General features: G+C 43.1%; 2 protein-coding genes across 3 annotated transcripts in view; one reads left to right on the top strand and one right to left on the bottom strand.

Moving 5' to 3' along the window:
• LOC113114651 (leucine-rich repeat and fibronectin type III domain-containing protein 1-like) overlaps positions 1-21,373 on the top strand; it is a 680,315-nt gene that overhangs the window by 235,708 nt on the left and 423,234 nt on the right. The gene's annotated exons all lie outside the window — the stretch shown is intronic.
• LOC113114559 (uncharacterized PE-PGRS family protein PE_PGRS54-like) lies at positions 1,916-5,592 on the bottom strand (the record flags this gene model as incomplete). The annotated part of the gene is made up of 2 exons (XM_026281450.1): positions 3,138-5,592; positions 1,916-2,334 (listed from the first exon to the last, which is right to left on the bottom strand). Coding segments are annotated over exons 1-2 (1,746 nt in total), but the record flags the coding sequence as incomplete, so codon positions are not given.

Below are 21,373 nucleotides of genomic sequence, written 5' to 3'. Positions count from 1 at the left end.
CACTTAAACACTACAACAGCGGAATAATCGAGAAGGGTCTGGCTGCAGACCATGGGCGAGTGGAGCTCCACTCTCGAACCGGAAATACGTCACCTCCACTTGAAAACATCAAGATGGCGTCGTTGTGAATTCTTCTAACTTTAACTCAGGTAATTTTATCTTATTATCAAACAATGGCGAACTGATGCAGTCGTAACGTGCAGTGCAAGCAGAACGCACAGGGCTTGGGTGAAATTACGCACAAAAGGTATAAAAAACACGATGGAATTTACATTTCTGGCGAGCAATGTTAGCTGATGTTGCATGATGGCTAACATGTTTTGATGGCTTGTGTTAAAATAACGTAGTGAATAATGAAAGGATATATGTATGATTTTAGCGTTTATTGTATAACATTAAAAAGTCATACGAGGAGGTTGTTTTCACATTAAATTTTTCAATCACTTCCAGGAATAGGATTGCATGGAGGATGGAGCACTCTTTACAATTTAAATGTATGTTGCTACCCTAAAAGACAAAACCATTTTACATTTGTCATTGACAAGTAAGTGTCTAGTATTCCTATTTTTATTGTTTTTTTATTCTTATGTTTGACTTTTGTTTCAGACCAAATTTTACATAGGTGCAGATTGCCATGTCATGCTGCGGGGCATTACCACTACCCCTATTGTTCACGGACAGTTATAAGGAGAGTGGACATGGAAAAGCATTTGGTCTTATGCTATAAACAACTGACTTCACAGTCTATGGAGTCTGTACTGCCTCGTGCCACTCCGTCAGCGGAGCCTGTACTGCCTCGTGCCACCCTGTCAGCTGAGCCTGTACTGCCTTCTGCCACCCCCGTCAGCTGAGCCTGTACTGCCTTCTGCCACCCCGTCAGTGTAGCCTGTACTGCCTTCTGCCACCCCGTCAGCGGAGCCTGTACTGCCTTCTGCCACCCCGTCAGCCTTCTGCCACCCCGTCAGCGGAGCCTGTACTGCCTTCTGCCACCCCGTCAGCTGAGCCTGTACTGCCTTCTGCCACCCCGTCAGCGGAGCCTGTACTGCCTTCTGCCACCCCGTCAGCGGAGCCTGTACTGCCTCGTGCCACTCCGTCAGCGGAGCCTGTACTGCCTTCTGCCACCCCGTCAGCGGAGCCTGTACTGCCTTCTGCCACCCCGTCAGCGGAGCCTGTACTGCCTTCTGCCACCCCGTCAGCGGAGCCTGTACTGCCTTCTGCCACCCCGTCAGCGTAGCCTGTACTGCCTCGTGCCACTCCGTCAGCGGAGCCTGTACTGCCTTCTGCCACCCCGTCAGCGGAGCCTGTACTGCCTTCTGCCACCCCGTCAGCGGAGCCTGTACTGCCTTCTGCCACCCCCGTCAGCGGCTGTACTGCCTTCTGCCACCCCGTCAGCCTTCTGCCACCCCGTCAGCTGAGCCTGTACTGCCTTCTGCCACCCCGTCAGCGGAGCCTGTACTGCCTTCTGCCACCCCGTCAGCTGAGCCTGTACTGCCTTCTGCCACCCCCGTCAGCGGAGCCTGTTACTGCCTTCTGCCACCCCGTCAGCGGAGCCTGTACTGCCTCGTGCCACTCCGTCAGCGGAGGCCTGTACTGCCTTCTGCCCACCCCGTCAGCGGAGCCTGTACTGGCCTTCTGCCACCCCCGTCAGCGGAGCCTGTACTGCCTCGTGCCACTCCGTCAGCGGAGCCTGTACTGCCTTCTGCCCACCCCGTCAGCGGAGCCTGTACTGCCTTCTGCCACCCCGTCAGCGTAGCCTGTACTGCCTTCTGCCACCCCGTCAGCGGAGCCTGTACTGCCTTCTGCCACCCCGTCAGCCTTCTGCCCACCCGTCAGCTGAGCCTGTACTGCCTTCTGCCACCCCGTCAGCGGAGCCTGTACTGCCTTCTGCCACCCCGTCAGCTGAGCCTGTACTGCCTTCTGCCACCCCGTCAGCGGAGCCTGTACTGCCTTCTGCCACCCCGTCAGCGGAGCCTGTACTGCCTTCTGCCACCCCGTCAGCGGAGCCTGTACTGCCTCGTGCCACTCCGTCAGCGGAGCCTGTACTGCCTTCTGCCACCCCGTCAGCGGAGCCTGTACTGCCTTCTGCCACCCCGTCAGCGGAGCCTGTACTGCCTTCTGCCACCCCGTCAGCGGAGCCTGTACTGCCTTCTGCCACCCCGTCAGCGGAGCCTGTACTGCCTCGTGCCACTCCGTCAGCGGAGCCTGTACTGCCTTCTGCCACCCCGTCAGCGGAGCCTGTACTGCCTTCTGCCACCCCGTCAGCGGAGCCTGTACTGCCTTCTGCCACCTCGTCAGCGGAGCCTGTACTGCCTCGTGCCACTCCGTCAGCGGAGCCTGTACTGCCTTCTGCCACCCCGTCAGCGGAGCCTGTACTGCCTTCTGCCACCCCGTCAGCGGAGCCTGTACTGCCTTCTGCCACCCCGTCAGCCTTCTGCCACCCCGTCAGCTGAGCCTGTACTGCCTTCTGCCACCCCGTCAGCAGAGCCTGTACTGCCTTCTGCCACCCCGTCAGCTGAGCCTGTACTGCCTTCTGCCACCCCGTCAGCGGAGCCTGTACTGCCTTCTGCCACCCCGTCAGCGGAGCCTGTACTGCCTCGTGCCACTCCGTCAGCGGAGCCTGTACTGCCTTCTGCCACCCCGTCAGCGGAGCCTGTACTGCCTTCTGCCACCCCGTCAGCGGAGCCTGTACTGCCTCGTGCCACTCCGTCAGCGGAGCCTGTACTGCCTTCTGCCACCCCGTCAGCGGAGCCTGTACTGCCTTCTGCCACTCCGTCAGCGGAGCCTGTACTGCCTTCTGCCACCCCGTCAGCCTTCTGCCACCCCGTCAGCTGAGCCTGTACTGCCTTCTGCCACCCCGTCAGCGGAGCCTGTACTGCCTTCTGCCACCCCGTCAGCTGAGCCTGTACTGCCTTCTGCCACCCCGTCAGCGGAGCCTGTACTGCCTTCTGCCACCCCGTCAGCGGAGCCTGTACTGCCTTCTGCCACCCCGTCAGCGGAGCCTGTACTCCCTCGTGCCACTCCGTCAGCGGAGCCTGTACTGCCTTCTGCCACCCCGGCAGCGGAGCCTGTACTGCCTTCTGCCACCCCGTCAGCTGAGCCTGTACTGCCTTCTGCCCACCCGTCAGCGGAGCCTGTACTGCCTTCTGCCTCCCCGTCAGCGGAGCCTGTACTGCCTCGTGCCACTCCGTCAGCGGAGCCTGTACTGCCTTCTGCCACCCCGTCAGCGGAGCCTGTACTGCCTTCTGCCACCCCGTCAGCTGAGCCTGTACTGCCTTCTGCCACCCCGTCAGCGGAGCCTGTACTGCCTTCTGCCACCCCGTCAGCGGAGCCTGTACTGCCTCGTGCCACCCCGTCAGCGGAGCCTGTACTGCCTCTGCCCCCGTCAGGGCCTGTACTGCCTTCTGCCACCCCGTCAGCGGAGCCTGTACTGCCTTCTGCCACCCCGTCAGCGGAGCCTGTACTGCCTCGTGCCACTCCGTCAGCGGAGCCTGTACTGCCTTCTGCCACCCCGTCAGCGGAGCCTGTACTGCCTTCTGCCACCCCGTCAGCTGAGCCTGTACTGCCTTCTGCCACCCCGTCAGCGGAGCCTGTACTGCCTTCTGCCACCCCGTCAGCGGAGCCTGTACTGCCTCGTGCCACTCCGTCAGCTGAGCCTGTACTGCCTTCTGCCACCCCGTCAGCGGAGCCTGTACTGCCTTCTGCCACCCCGTCAGCTGAGCCTGTACTGCCTTCTGCCACCCCGTCAGCGGAGCCTGTACTGCCTTCTGCCACCCCGTCAGCGGAGCCTGTACTGCCTCGTGCCACTCCGTCAGCGGAGCCTGTACTGCCTTCTGCCACCCCGTCAGCGGAGCCTGTACTGCCTTCTGCCACCCCGTCAGCGTAGCCTGTACTGCCTTCTGCCACCCCGTCAGCGGAGCCTGTACTGCCTTCTGCCACCCCGTCAGCGGAGCTTGTACTGCCTTCTGCCACCCCGTCAGCTGAGCCTGTACTGCCTTCTGCCACCCCGTCAGCGGAGCCTGTACTGCCTCGTGCCACTCCGTCAGCGGAGCCTGTACTGCCTTCTGCCACCCCGTCAGCGGAGCCTGTACTGCCTTCTGCCACCCCGTCAGCGTAGCCTGTACTGCCTTCTGCCACCCCGTCAGCGGAGCCTGTACTGCCTTCTGCCACCCCGTCAGCGGAGCCTGTACTGCCTCGTGCCACTCCGTCAGCGGAGCCTGTACTGCCTTCTGCCACCCCGTCAGCGGAGCCTGTACTGCCTTCTGCCACCCCGTCAGCGTAGCCTGTACTGCCTTCTGCCACCCCGTCAGCGGAGCCTGTACTGCCTTCTGCCACCCCGTCAGCGGAGCCTGTACTGCCTCGTGCCACTCCGTCAGCGGAGCCTGTACTGCCTTCTGCCACCCCGTCAGCGGAGCCTGTACTGCCTTCTGCCACCCCGTCAGCGGAGCCTGTACTGCCTCGTGCCATTCTGTCAGCGGAGCAAGACCACTTGTATGCACGACAACCAGTGCAGGGTGCAGCAGAGGTTAATGAGAAATCTGTCAGGTGTCCCCATTGCCATCTTAGTCTTCTCAAGAAGAATTATAAAACACACCTTTTGAGGAGACATTCAGATTTGTCTCATGACATCACTCAGGCCTGTCATCTGCAGAGTGTTACTATCGATGAGAGAAATAGCATATTTGCTGTGCAAAAAACTGGACATGGGTTTTCTGTGCCAGTCCATGTCCAGAGAAAAACATGGGGAAAAATACACCAAATCAGATGTGAGCTAGAGGAATGTGTGCAGTATCAGTTGTTGGCTCAGCGTAGTGGATTAAGCTACAGTTTGTGCTCCCACATTCGCTCTGTAGACTACTGTAAGGAGACTGCTGCAGAGGCATTTCTCAGAGAAGATACTCTGAGGGATATGATGGCATTCAAATTTTTTGGAGAGGCAAAGGCAGCTAATTGTGTGAAGAGGCAAAAGGCTGCTTGTGAAGTGCATTTTCCTCTTTGTGTGCCTGTGGACTTTGGTGGGTCTCCATCACACATATGCTTGTCGATCCACGAGCCTGACATTCATAATTTTTGCCGACTTGGGAGGATAATCGTCACTTATAACACCCAAAGGAACACCTGGCATTGTCCCTGCACAAAGCCACGGACATCTTGTCCACACATACACATATCAATGTGGCATCTTTTCCAAACCCAAAGAGACCTCTTCAAGTCAGAGGTGCCCACAACACCAAGCTCAGATCATTGTAGTCTTCTGGACACCACTGGTATGAAGAGAAGTGTGCAGTACATTTTCAAAGAGAAAAAAATTCCAGAAGCGCTACCAAAAGAAGTTACAACATCGAGAATGAAGATGGAATACCCAAAGAAATTCTTTCCTCTTGAGACAACATGCCAGTTATGTACTGGACATCCTCCACTTGCAGAGGCTGTACTAGTTACAAAGAAAGCTAAGATTGTCAGCATGATGGGCTTGATAGACTGTAAGTCAGAGAAATATGACTAATGAAATAAGCAGTAATGATCAGTGATGGCTAGTATTTGGTTGACATCAATGTGATTTTGTGTTACACAGGCATTTCTACATACCATAGGACAGGGGTTCTCAACCTTTTGGAAGCTGGGCCCCCCCAAAGCTGGATCATTGCAGTTGAGGCCCCAGCGCACCCCCCCCCCACACCCCCCACATTAGATAGATAGATAGATAGATAGATAGATAGATAGATAGATAGATAGATAGATAGCCCTAGGGTATTATTTTTAGGCCCACATTATTATTATTATAATTATTATTATTATCATCAGTAGGCCTATTATCATTACTAGGCTATTTATATATAATTATTACATGCTTTGCTGTTGTTATTATTATGTTGGCTTGGCAACAAGCCAACATACTGTTATGCTATTTAAACTTATTTTTATTTTTATGTTGGCTTGGCAACAAGCCAACATACTGTTATGCTATTTAAACTTCTTCTTTTTTTTCTTATTATTATTTTTCTGACAGAAATTCTGTACGCTACTCCTCCTAGGGCTTTAAAGCCACAAGCCCCAAACTCGGCAGACACCTGCGGGATAGAGCGGTGGTGTGTGCTATATCTTTTCAGAGTGATCAGACTTTTTTTTTTATTAATTTTTAAATGTCAAAATTCATTACCCATAGACTTACATTGTCTGAGAAAAATTGCGCCCCTACAGTTGCAATGACATTTAGGGGCGGAGTCGGGTTTCGTTTCACTTTTAAACTGGTTAAAAATACTGCTGCTCAGCCCAGGCTGTCTACACGGAGCCGAGAACTAGCGAATTCATTCTTATTTAAGACCTTTTAAAAACGCGATTACACGCAATCCACACGTTAGAACACACCAAGAGCTAAATTCAGATGTTTCTGAACTGTTTAAAGTAATAACATTATATATTCGCGGCAGCCAACTGCTCGCGAGCTGGCGATGTATTTCTCTGAACACTTGAAGTCCACAGAGAATTTACAGCCTTTCGCATTAAAACACTGCAGCGAAACGGCACAAAACAATTAGAATAATATATTATATGGTTTTAAAGTAGTTTTGGCCACTGTCACGCTGGTCTTAGCTGGTTTCTAACTGAATCATCATGCTGAACGTCACAGATGAGCTCGCGATTTATTTCTCTGAACACTTGAAGTACACATTTACAGCCTTTCACATTAAAACACTGCAGCGAAACGGCACAAAACAATTAGAAGAATATATTACACATATGAAAATGAGTGTTTATATGTGCTTGTGAGATTTCTCTGTCAGGCTTAACGTCGCAGCAATTGCTCAGCGTTGCATAACATTGTAAAGCAGGGAGTATGGAGTGAGATTTATGCCAAAACCTCACACACACACAAAATGTGTTTTACTCACACCCAACGATTCACAAACAAACTTAGTGTGGTTTGCAAATACAAAACATCACTCACAAACTAATGCATTTTGTTCTGCAAATAAAAAACGTAGCTATCAAACAAATACAGTACGTTTTACATATACAAAGAAACGTATGTCTTCAATGACAAAAATATCTTCCAAGTACAAACTTAAATCTTTCAAGTACAAAACTAAATCCTTCAAATACAAAACAAAATCCTTCAAGTACAAAACAAAATCCTTCAAGTACAAAACAAAATTCTACAAGTACGAAAAACAGTCACGTGACTTTTGGCACAAATTTTCCGCCTTGCTGATCCGCACGCAAATGCCTTCAGATCCACACACATGCTAGTAAACTGTCATGTAATTCGCACTCCACAACAGCGGGTGGCGCTGTTAGCGACTTGCTTGGCGCCGCCACCGACATGGAAACAGGAGAGAACAAGAAACGCTAGCGTGAGGGACGTTTTGAACACGATGAGCGGCAAGCAGGTGAGTTTTCAGTCATTGCTGGTGAAAAATCAGCCTGAAGGGGTTATTCGCTATAACAACCGCCTCGCTATACACGATCCCACTTATTACATTGCTACCTACAAAATAAATAAATAATTTGACAAAATTTATTGATTTTAAAAACGATTGTATTGCTTCCGCTAAAGAAAATAGTCCGTTCCGCGTCCATATCAACGGTCTGTTTATCATGGCAAGGGTGTGTTTAGACCTCCAAATCAACCCTGGTCTTCTCCTGCTAGTTTCTAATAGAATATAGAGGCTTTATTCCATGTCAAATCAGTCAGAATCCAGGAAAGTGGTTGCAGCAACATCTCAGATGAAGAGTTTTTCTATATTATCTTTGGGTCCCAAAACCAAGGCCTGTAAAAATATTCATATTTTTTGTCAGTCCTTGAGATTGTCATTTTTATAGCATCAAAAACACTATCAGAGAACCATGTTTGGGCATTAATATCTTAAAGTGTTATTCATAGCCTCACCGAACTTTGCAGGATGGAAGACAAACATGTTCTTAGTATAACTGAACCAAAGTTTGTACTGCATGTCTATTGAGATTCTACAAGACCCCTAGACTTGGGTAAATGGCTAAACCCCTGATACTGAGGGTATTATAAACTCATTTTCTGCATCCATATCATACCAGCAGGCTGTCAACATACATGGGTGCTGCATTTTTTTAAAGCTGAAAATTAGGACATAACCTGCTTGTTAATAACCCTTAACCCTTGCTAAAAAGAACTATACGTATGAAGTAGGTGCAAAGATTTTATTTGAATTAAAGTATATTCAATCAGTAAGAATAAACTTGGCAATGGGTTTGGCACTGGTCCTTGAGGGAGGTTCAAGGAGGGGTATATATAAATACATACAACTTTTTAATTCTGACTTTTTCTAGAAATAGACTATTTTTCCACAAACTTCTTTATAAATTTTACCAAAAATGCATCCCATTGACATTAATTTGAACATACATTGACAAAGAAAGTAATGTTATTCAGTCTCAGAACTAATATTGTGTATTTCTGGAGTTTGTTACAAAATGTTATCAAATGTGGTCCGGGTCCTTGATGTAAAAATGTTTGAGAACCACATAAACAAACATGTCTTTTCAGGTATTGTACCTACCACATTTGGACTGGGAGGACAATGGCCTGCCTGATGTGACTGTTCCTGAGATGGGCGATGTACTGAGTGATGAACAAATGGCACCACTAAGGGCAGCCATAAATCCCCTGGGACACTCCCAATCACATGGCTCAGACATCTACTTACTTACTGTGGAGTATGTCCAGCACTTACTAGGCTTACCGTAAAATGTACTCAGCAAAGGACCTGATTCAATGATAATGCAGCACAAATACAAAAAGAACACTTATTTACAGAACAGTGCCCCTGCTAATAACTGGTTTGTAAGATGTTACAGTTACACAAATAAATATTTCTGAATCAGTGAGGTGGTCTAATGTTTGATTTTTCTCTGTTTAATCAAATCAGACCAGCAGACATGCCCCATGTTAGGACTGCCAGCGGCAGCAGGAAGAATAGCTTTCCTCAAGCAGTGCTAGCAGCGGACTTTAAGATTTTCAGCTCTCTTAATGTTGTAATGAATGTTCAAACCAAACACATGTAGATTGTATTTTTTTTTATTGTAGTGTGAATACAATCTTAAAACATCTGGGGGGTTGGAACAACCAAAAAAAAAAAAAAATCTTTCTCTCTTTTTTTTTTTTACTATGGGGACCTGATTTTCTGTTTCTTATAGGGCGGTCACACTGCACTTTTCTCTCCATTGACTTCCATTCATTCCAAAGTTTAAGTTTGGTGAACTCTGACCTACGAATTCGCATCACGTGAAGATGTGGGACCAGTAGAAGATCGATAACGTCACTGCGTGACCTCTCTGTACAGAAATTCAAAAATGAAGGAAGCGCTATATAACTTTAGTTGTAGCGCAGCGTCCTATTTTATATAATACAGATTTAAAAGATTATAAAAAATAAAATAAAGTATCTGCATGGTTTGTAGTGTCAACAGGAACAGATGATACATTTGAATGTGGATGTTTTATAATTTTTTATTGCTTAGGGTGTATATATTTATAAAGAGAGAGAGAGATGGGGAGTACAATATAATAAGACGCTTTCGACGCCGTTGCAAAAGACACAGTACAAGCACATATTAATCCATGTTGTGATAATTGAGGAAAGACCGTTTTATTGCTCCCGCCCATATTCGCAGCAGTGTCCGAAATATTTTCGCACGTTTAAAGTCTAGTGTGACCGCGCCTTTAACCAACTTGTGCAGCTCTGTGAGTGCATCTAAAATGCCTTTTGGGATGAGAACCTGGTTAGAGGCAGCACTAAATAGAACGGCCTCCTGAAAACACTTCATTCAAGGTAATCCAGGTCAAGGGGTTGCTGACAGACAATATGCTGGAGCCGTGTGTGGATTCTCTCTAACATTGTTTGTGCAAGCAGTTCCTAGAGAGAGGGAAAAAGAGGAAAAATGGATGAGGTCAAAAACACTGGTGTAACTGAACATGACCAGTAAAATAACCAAAAACTACACTTTGGTTCATTCTTAATATCTTCATGACCATTAAATTTAAATTAAATTCTTGCATTTAGCAGACACTTTTATCCAAAGCGACTTACAGTGCAATCAGGCTATCAATTATTACATATCATTAGTGATAGAGACCTCAAATAATGACACATGATAATGATTACGATTAAGAAAATGTAATGATTGATATCATATGGATGCAGAAAATGAGTTTATAATACCCTCAGTATCAGGGGTTTAGCCATTTACCCAAGTCTAGGGTCTTGTAGAATCTCAATAGACATGCAGTACAAACTTTGGTTCAGTTATACTAAGAACATGTTTGTCTTCCATCCTGCAAAGTTCGGTGAGGCTATGAATAACACTTTAAGATATTAATGCCCAAACATGGTTCTCTGATAGTGTTTTTGATGCTATAAAAATGACAATCTCAAGGACTGACAAAAAATATGAATATTTTTACAGGCCTTGGTTTTGGGACCCAAAGATAATATAGAAAAACTCTTCATCTGAGATGTTGCTGCAACCACTTTCCTGGATTCTGACTGATTTGACATGGAATAAAGCCTCTATATTCTATTAGAAACTAGCAGGAGAAGACCAGGGTTGATTTGGAGGTCTAAACACACCCTTGCCATGATAAACAGACCGTTGATATGGACGCGGAACGGACTATTTTCTTTAGCGGAAGCAATACAATCGTTTTTAAAATCAATAAATTTTGTCAAATTATTTATTTATTTTGTAGGTAGCAATGTAATAAGTGGGATCGTGTATAGCGAGGCGGTTGTTATAGCGAATAACAACCCCTTCAGGCTGATTTTTCACCAGCAATGACTGAAAACTCACCTGCTTGCCGCTCATCGTGTTCAAAACGTCCCTCACGCTAGCGTTTCTTGTTCTCTCCTGTTTCCATGTCGGTGGCGGCGCCAAGCAAGTCGCTAACAGCGCCACCCGCTGTTGTGGAGTGCGAATTACATGACAGTTTACTAGCATGTGTGTGGATCTGAAGGCATTTGCGTGCGGATCAGCAAGGCGGAAAATTTGTGACAAAAGTCACGTGACTGTTTTTCGTACTTGTAGAATTTTGTTTTGTACTTGAAGGATTTTGTTTTGTACTTGAAGGATTTTGTTTTGTACTTGAAGGATTTAGTTTTGTACTTGAAAGATTTTAAGTTTGTACTTGGAAGATATTTTTGTCATTGAAGACATACGTTTCTTTGTATATGTAAAACGTACTGTATTTGTTTGATAGCTACGTTTTTATTTGCAGAACAAAATGCATTAGTTTGTGAGTGATGTTTTGTATTTGCAAACCACACTGAGTTTGTTTGTGAATCGTTGGGTGTGAGTAAAACACATTTTGTGTGTGTGTGAGGTTTTGGCATAAATCTCACTCGATAAGGGAGCTACACTGAGACCAAAAGGGTCGCATGCATCACTGATTATTTTTGTACCTACTTATGTGCTATGCTATGATTTAATATGACCATTTATTAAAACAGAAATGTGTATTTTAAGAATACGTTTTATAACGTGCTCCGAGCATTCAACACATCAAGTTGGCTTCAGCCCCGCGCTGCGGGAAACTGAACTGAGCAGCTGATGGCGCGTGTGCACGAGAGAGAGCCGCGCGTATCGCGGACAGGGACAGCAACACTGAACAGAGCTGTCGTTCAGGACGTTCACTTCCTCCTGGACCTGAACGAACAAATTCAAATCGCAGTTTAAATAAACAGAAAAAAGAGCGAAAAGCAAAAGAGCTCAATTCAGCAGCGCGGTGTTGTTCAGGGAGCAAGCAGAGACGCGTCTCAAAGTCTTCTTGCTTTTGTACCGACAACAAATACATACAAAATATGTCGAAATACCCGTGTTGGAAAGTGTGTTCGAATAAGTATGTGGTTATGTCTTAAGTGAAAGTAAAGATTTGCAAAAAAAAAATCGGATGTGTATCATCATAATGGATGCGTTTGTCTCTTAAAGGGACCGCGCCTAATTTACTAGCTCTGCTGTCAGAGTCTTTAATGTATGAAAATGAAAGTAAATCACTCACTGCTCTTGACTGAATTACCTTGTAGTACAAGAATTTATCCAAAGTCAATCCAAAAATAAGATAGAATTGTTTTACTAGTGGGTGCAGGCCACTAGTTCATTTATGTAAGTGAGTATGGCAAAATAGTGATCTGTGAAATATTATACCCACTAATTCTTCATACAGTAGGCTACCAGTGAAATTGATTTAAAAAATAATAATTAAGGACCTGCCCATGTTTTGCTTAAGTGTTTCTTTCTTTAATTGTTAATGCAACCTTTTCACACCACAGACTGAACCAAATTAAGCATTTCTTGCTTGGTAACTGTTCAACAAAGTATTGATAGTTGTGTAAATATTGTCATACTGACAGCTGTCTGAAGTTTTGGTTGATTCCATTACATATCTTTTTATCAAAGTTATCCGAAATTATCAATATGAATTTGTTCTGAGTTATTGTCATATATTATTACCAGTTTCTAAACTACAGCAAATAAACTGTGATTATGTGAGAAATGTTGAAGGTGTCTGAATACATTTTGGTTTGATTGTGTATTTTATCTTACAGTGAAGACTATGCAGTGCTATTTTACATTAACAAAAACAAACTTAAAAAAAGTAAACATTATGTAAATAGCACAAATAAATAAATAGAATGAACATACAGTACAAATTAAACAATTTTAAACAGTGTGTAACTGCATCATCTATACAAACCATTGTGCTTGGACCCCTTATGATCTCCTTGATTTAAAATGCATTGTTTCAGTAATCTTGTGTGTCGTTGCCCACAACGCAACGGTGGCAGGACTGTGAAATACATACATGAGAAAAATAGGCATGACTTATTTCACATCCAGCTAGACAACCCTGTCATAGCTGTTATCATAGCCCAGGCTTTTTATTAAAAAAAAGAAAACAGCAAGGGAGCATGGAAAAAGACTGTTGCAGGTGTATTTTTTTATGGCATTATTATGTGTATTAATTTTGCAGCGGGGCAACTCAATGTTGGGCACACAAGTACTTTGGCTCTTTTGCTCCATGGCCAAGATGGCCAAGCCAACATCAAAGTTAGTTCACTAACTTTAAATTCTAGTTATGTTGGCTTGGCAACAAGCCAACATACTGTTATGCTATTTAAACTTCTTCTTCTTCTTTTTCTTATTATTATTTTTCTGACAGAAATTCTGAACGCTACTCCTCCTAGGGCTTTAAAGCCACAAGCCCCAAACTCGGCAGACACCTGCGGGATAGAGCGGTGGTGTGTGCTATATCTTTTCAGACTGATCAGACTTAAAGTTTTTTTTTTATTAATTTTTAAATGTCAAAATTCATTACCCATAGACTTACATTGTCTGAGAAAAATTGCGCCCCTACAGTTGCAATGACATTTAGGGGAGGGGAGCAGTCAGACGAGAGAAGAATCACTGCTGCTCAGCTCAGGCTGTCTACACGGAGCCGACAACAAGCGAATTCATTCCTATTTAAGACATTTTAAAAACGCGATTACACGCAATCCACACGTTAGAACACACCAAGAGCTAAATTCAGATGTTTCTGAACTGTTTAAAGTAATAACATGATATATTCGCGGCATCCAACTGCTCGCGAGCTGGCAATGTATTTCTCTGAACACTTGAAGTCCACAGAGAATTTACAGCCTTTCACATTAAAACACTGCAGCGAAACGGCACAAAACAATTAGAATAATATATTAAATGGTTTTAAAGTAGTTTTGGCCACTGTCACGCTGGTCTTAGCTGGTTTCTAACTGAATCATCAGGCTGAACATCACAGCGAGCTCGCGACGTATTCCTCTGAACACTTGAAGTACACATTTACAGCCTTTCACATTAAAACACTGCAGCGAAACGGCACAAAACAATTTGAATAATATATTAAATGGTTTTAAAGTAGTTTTGGCCACTGTCACGCTGGTCTTAGCTGGTTTCTAACTGAATCATCAGGCGGAACGTCACAGTAAACTCGCGCTTCAGCCCCGCACTGCGGGAAACTGGACTGAGCAGCTGATGGCGCGTGTGCACGAGAGAGAGCCGCGCGTCAACACTGAACCGAGCTCTCGTTCAGGACGTTCACTTCCTCCTGGACCTGAACGAACAAATTCAAATCACAGTTTAAATAAACAGAAAAAAGAGCGAAAAGCGAAAGAGCTCAATTCAGCAGCGCGGTGTTGTTCAGGGCAAGCAGAGACGCGTCTCAAAGTCTTCTTGCTTTTGTACCGACAACAAATACATACAAAATATGTCGAAATACCCGTGTTGGAAAGTGTGTTCGAATAAGTATGTGGTTATGTCTTAAGTGAAAGTAAAGATTTGCAAAAAAAAAAATCGGATGTGTATCATCATAATGGATGCGTTTGTCTCTTAAAGGGACCGCGCCTAATTTACTAGCTCTGCTGTCAGAGTCTTTAATGTATGAAAATGAAAGTAAATCACTCACTGCTCTTGACTGAATTACCTTGTAGTACAAGAATTTATCCAAAGTCAATCCAAAAATAAGATAGAATTGTTTTACTAGTGGGTGCAGGCCACTAGTTCATTTATGTAAGTGAGTATGGCAAAATAGTGATCTGTGAAATATTATACCCACTAATTCTTCATACAGTAGGCTACCAGTGAAATTGATTTAAAAAAATAATAATTAAGGACCTGCCCATGTTTTGCTTAAGTGTTTCTTTCTTTAATTGTTAATGCAACCTTTTCACACCACAGACTGAACCAAATTAAGCATTTCTTGCTTGGTAACTGTTCAACAAAGTATTGATAGTTGTGTAAATATTGTCATACTGACAGTCTGAAGTTTTGGTTGATTCCATTACATATCTTTTTATCAAAGTTATCCGAAATTATCAAGATGAATTTGTTCTGAGTTATTGTCATATATTATTACCAGTTTCTAAACTACAGCAAATAAACTGTGATTATGTGAGAAATGTTGAAGGTGTCTGAATACATTTTGGTTTGATTGTGTATTTTATCTTACAGTGAAGACTATGCAGTGCTATTTTACATTAACAAAAACAAACTTAAAAAAAGTAAACATTATGTAAATAGCACAAATAAATAAATAGAATGAACATACAGTACAAATTAAACAATTTTAAACAGTGTGTAACTGCATCATCTATACAAACCATTGTGCTTGGACCCCTTATGATCTCCTTGATTTAAAATGCATTGTTTCAGTAATCTTGTGTGTCGTTGCCCACAACGCAACGGTGGCAGGACTGTGAAATACATACACGAGAAAAATAGGCATGACTTATTTCACATCCAGCTAGACAACCCTGTCATAGCTGTTATCATAGCCCAGGCTTTTTATTAAAAAAAGAAAACAGCAAGGGAGCATGGAAAAAGACTGTTGCAGGTGTATTTTTTTATGGCATTATTATGTGTATTAATTTTGCAGCGGGGCAACTCAATGTTGGGCACACAAGTACTTTGGCTCTTTTGCTCCATGGCCAAGATGGCCAAGCCAACATCAAAGTTAGTTCACTAACTTTTAATTCTAGTTATTATTATTCTTCTGAGACAGAATTCTAAACGCTACTCCTCCTAGGGCTTTAAAGCCACAAGCCCCAAACTCGGCAGACACCTGCGGGATAGAGCGGTGGTGTGTGCTATATCTTTTCAGACTGATCAGACTTAAAGTTTTTTTTTTATTAATTTTTAAATGTCAAAATTCATTACCCATAGACTTACATTGTCTGAGAAAAATTGCGCCCCTACAGTTGCAATGACATTTAGGGGAGGGGAGCAGTCAGACGAGAGAAGAATCACTGCTGCTCAGCTCAGGCTGTCTACACGGAGCCGACAACAAGCGAATTCATTCCTATTTAAGACATTTTAAAAACGCTATTGCACGCAATCCACACGTTAGAACACACCAAGAGCTAAATTGAGATGTTTCTGAACTGTTTTAAAGTAATAACATGATATATTCGCGGCAGCCAACTGCTCGCGAGCTGGCAATGTATTTCTCTGAACACTTGAAGTCCACAGAGAATTTACAGCCTTTCACATTAAAACACTGCAGCGAAACGGCACAAAACAATTAGAATAATATATTAAATGGTTTTAAAGTAGTTTTGGCCACTGTCACGCTGGTCTTAGCTGGTTTCTAACTGAATCATCAGGCTGAACATCACAGCGAGCTCGCGACGTATTCCTCTGAACACTTGAAGTACACATTTACAGCCTTTCACATTAAAACACTGCAGCGAAACGGCACAAAACAATTTGAATAATATATTAAATGGTTTTAAAGTAGTTTTGGCCACTGTCACGCTGGTCTTAGCTGGTTTCTAACTGAATCATCAGGCGGAACGTCACAGTAAACTCGCGCTTCAGCCCCGCACTGCGGGAAACTGGACTGAGCAGCTGATGGCGCGTGTGCACGAGAGAGAGCCGCGCGTCAACACTGAACCGAGCTCTCGTTCAGGACGTTCACTTCCTCCTGGACCTGAACGAACAAATTCAAATCGCAGTTTAAATAAACAGAAAAAAGAGCGAAAAGCGAAAGAGCTCAATTCAGCAGCGCGGTGTTGTTCAGGGCAAGCAGAGACGCGTCTCAAAGTCTTCTTGCTTTTGTACCGACAACAAATACATACAAAATATGTCGAAATACCCGTGTTGGAAAGTGTGTTCGAATAAGTATGTGGTTATGTCTTAAGTGAAAGTAAAGAGTTGCAAAAAAAAATCGGATGTGTATCATCATAATGGATGCGTTTGTCTCTTAAAGGGACCGCGCCTAATTTACTAGCTCTGCTGTCAGAGTCTTTAATGTATGAAAATGAAAGTAAATCACTCACTGCTCTTGACTGATTTACCTTGTAGTACAAGAATTTATCCAAAGTCAATCCAAAAATCAGATAGAATTGTTTTACTAGTGGGTGCAGGCCACTAGTTCATTTATGTAAGTGAGTATGGCAAAATAGTGATCTGTGAAATATTATACCCACAAATTCTTAATACTGTAGGCTACCAGTGAAATTGATTAAAAAAATAATAATTAAGGACCTGCCCATGTTTTGCTTAAGTGTTTCTTTCTTTAATTGTTAATGCAACCTTTTCACACCACAGACTGAACCAAATTAAGCATTTCTTGCTTGGTAACTGTTCAACAAAGTATTGATAGTTGTGTAAATATTGTCATACTGACAGCTGTCTGAAGTTTTGGTTGATTCCATTACATATCTTTTTATCAAAGTTATCCGAAATTATCAATATGAATTTGTTCTGAGTTATTGTCATATATTATTACCAGTTTCTAAACTACAGCAAATAAACTGTGATTATGTGAGAAATGTTGAAGGTGTCTGAATACATTTTGGTTTGATTGTGTATTTTATCTTACAGTGAAGACTATGCAGTGCTATTTTAAATTAACATAAACAAACTTAAAAAAATGTAAACATTATGTAAATAGCACAAATAAATAAATAGAATGAACATACAGTACAAATTAAACAATTTTAAACAGTGTGTAACTGCATCATCTATACAAACCATTGTGCTTGGACCCCTTATGATCTCCTTGATTTAAAATGCATTGTTTCAGTAATCTTGTGTGTCGTTGCCCACAACGTGACGGTGGCAGGACTGTGAAATACATACACGAGAAAAATAGGCATGACTTATTTCACATCCAGCTAGACAACCCTGTCATAGCTGTTATCATAGCCCAGGCTTTTTATTAAAAAAAGAAAACAGCAAGGGAGCATGGAAAAAGACTGTTGCAGGTGTATTTTTTTATGGCATTATTATTTGTATTAATTTTGCAGCGGGGCAACTCAATGTTGGGCACACAAGTACTTTGGCTCTTTTGCTCCATGGCCAAGATGGCCAAGCCAACATCAAAGTTAGTTCACTAACTTTTAATTCTAGTTATGTTGGCTTGGCAACAAGCCAACATACTGTTATGCTATTTAAACTTCTTCTTCTTCTTTTTCTTATTATTATTTTTCTGACAGAAATTCTGAACGCTACTCCTCCTAGGGCTTTAAAGCCACAAGCCCCAAACTCGGCAGACACCTGCGGGATAGAGCGGTGGTGTGTGCTATATCTTTTCAGACTGATCAGACTTAAAGTTTTTTTTTTATTAATTTTTAAATGTCAAAATTCATTACCCATAGACTTACATTGTCTGAGAAAAATTGCGCCCCTACAGTTGCAATGACATTTAGGGGAGGGGAGCAGTCAGACGAGAGAAGAATCACTGCTGCTCAGCTCAGGCTGTCTACACGGAGCCGACAACAAGCGAATTCATTCCTATTTAAGACATTTTAAAAACGCTATTGCACGCAATCCACACGTTAGAACACACCAAGAGCTAAATTGAGATGTTTCTGAACTGTTTAAAGTAATAACATGATATATTCGCGGCAGCCAACTGCTCGCGAGCTGGCAATGTATTTCTCTGAACACTTGAAGTCCACAGAGAATTTACAGCCTTTCACATTAAAACACTGCAGCGAAACGGCACAAAACAATTAGAATAATATATTAAATGGTTTTAAAGTAGTTTTGGCCACTGTCACGCTGGTCTTAGCTGGTTTCTAACTGAATCATCAGGCTGAACATCACAGCGAGCTCGCGACGTATTCCTCTGAACACTTGAAGTACACATTTACAGCCTTTCACATTAAAACACTGCAGCGAAACGGCACAAAACAATTTGAATAATATATTAAATGGTTTTTAAAGTAGTTTTGGCCACTGTCACGCTGGTCTTAGCTGGTTTCTAACTGAATCATCAGGCGGAACGTCACAGTAAACTCGCGCTTCAGCCCCGCACTGCGGGAAACTGGACTGAGCAGCTGATGGCGCGTGTGCACGAGAGAGAGCCGCGCGTCAACACTGAACCGAGCTCTCGTTCAGGACGTTCACTTCCTCCTGGACCTGAACGAACAAATTCAAATCGCAGTTTAAATAAACAGAAAAAGAGCGAAAAGCGAAAGAGCTCAATTCAGCAGCGCGGGTGTTGTTCAGGGCAAGCAGAGACGCGTCTCAAAGTCTTCTTGCTTTTGTACCGACAACAAATACATACAAAATATGTCGAAATACCCGTGTTGGAAAGTGTGTTCGAATAAGTATGTGGTTATGTCTTAAGTGAAAGTAAAGAGTTGCAAAAAAAAATCGGATGTGTATCATCATAATGGATGCGTTTGTCTCTTAAAGGGACCGCGCCTAATTTACTAGCTCTGCTGTCAGAGTCTTTAATGTATGAAAATGAAAGTAAATCACTCACTGCTCTTGACTGATTTTACCTTGTAGTACAAAAATTTATCCAAAGTCAATCCAAAAATCAGATAGAATTGTTTTACTAGTGGGTGCAGGCCACTAGTTCATTTATGTAAGTGAGTATGGCAAAATAGTGATCTGTGAAATATTATACCCACAAATTCTTAATACTGTAGGCTACCAGTGAAATTGATTAAAAAAATAATAATTAAGGACCTGCCCATGTTTTGCTTAAGTGTTTCTTTCTTTAATTGTTAATGCAACCTTTTCACACCACAGACTGAACCAAATTAAGCATTTCTTGCTTGGTAACTGTTCAACAAAGTATTGATAGTTGTGTAAATATTGTCATACTGACAGCTGTCTGAAGTTTGGTTGATTCCATTACATATCTTTTATCAAAGTTATCCGAAATTATCAATATGAATTTGTTCTGAGTTATTGTCATATATTATTACCAGTTTTCTAAACTACAGCAAATAAACTGTGATTATGTGAGAAATGTTGAAGGTGTCTGAATACATTTTGGTTTGATTGTGTATTTTATCTACAGTGAAGACTATGCAGTGCTATTTTAAATTAACAAAAACAAACTTTAAAAAAAAGTAAACATTATGTAAATAGCACAAATAAATAAATAGACATGAACATACAGTACAAATTAAACAATTTTTAAACAGTGTGTAACTGCATCATCTATACAAACCATTGTGCTTGGACCCCTTATGATCTCCTTGATTTTAAAATGCATTGTTTCAGTAATTCTTGTGTGTCGTTGCCCACAACGTGACGGTGCAGGACTGTGAAATACAATACACGAAGAAAAATAGGCATGACTTATTTCACATCCAGCTAGACAACCCTGTTCATAGCTGTTATCATAGCCCAGGCTTTTTATTAAAAAAAGAAAACAGCAAGGGAGCATGGAAAAAGACTGTTGCAGGTGTATTTTTTTATGGCATTATTATTTGTATTAATTTTGCAGCGGGGCAACTCAATGTTGGGCACACAAGTACTTTGGCTCTTTTGCTCCATGGCCAAGATGGCCAAGCCAACATCAAAGTTAGTTCACTAACTTTTAATTCTAGTTATTATTATTATTCTCTGAGAAAAAAATTCTGAACGCTACTCCTCCTAGCTTTAAAGCCACAGCCCCAACTCGGCAGACACTGCGATAGAGGGGTGGTGTGTGCTATATCTTTTCAGAGTGATCAGACTTAAAGTTTTTTTTTTATTATTTTTAAATGTAAAAAAAAATAAAAAAAAATTGCGCCCCTACAGTTGCAATGACATTTAGGGGCGGAGTCGGGTTTCGTTTCACTTTTAAACTGGTTAAAAATACTGCTGCTCAGCCCAGGCTGTCTACACGGAGCCGAGAAACTAGCGAATTCATTCTTATTTAAGACCTTTTAAAAAACGCGATTACACGCAATCCACACGTTAGAACACACCAAGAGCTAAATTCAGATGTTTCTGAACTGTTTAAAGTAATAACATTATATATTCGCGGCAGCCAACTGCTCGCGAGCTGGCAATGTATTTCTCTGAACACTTGAAGTCCACAGAGAATTTACAGCCTTTCACATTAAAACACTGCAGCGAAACGGCACAAAACAATTAGAATAAATATATTAAATGGTTTTAAAGTAGTTTTGGCCACTGTCACGCTGGTCTTAGCTGGTTTCTAACTGAATCATCAGGCTGAACATCACAGCGAGTTCGCCATGTATTTCTCTGAACACTTGAAGTACACATTTACAGCCTTTCACATATAAACACTGCAGCGAACGGCACAAACAATTTGAATAATATATTAAATGGTTTTTAAAGTAGTTTGGCACTGTCACGCTGTCTTAGCTGGTTTCTAATCTGAATCAGTCAGGCGGAACGCACAGTGAGCTCGCGCTTCAGCCGCCGCACTGCGGGAAACAACTGAGCAGCTGATGGCGCTGTGTGCACGAGAGAGAGCCGCGCGTATCGCGGACAGGGACAGCAAACACTGAACAGAGCTGCCGTTCAGGACGTTCACTTCCTCCTGGACCTGAACGAACAAATTCAATCGCAGTTTAAATAAACAGAAAAAAGAGCGAAAAGCAAAGAGCTCA

This window comes from Carassius auratus, chromosome 15 (assembly GCF_003368295.1).
Source record: "Carassius auratus strain Wakin chromosome 15, ASM336829v1, whole genome shotgun sequence".
Classification (NCBI taxonomy): Eukaryota; Metazoa; Chordata; class Actinopteri; order Cypriniformes; family Cyprinidae; genus Carassius; species Carassius auratus.
This window is presented reverse-complemented; position numbering and strand designations above follow the sequence as displayed.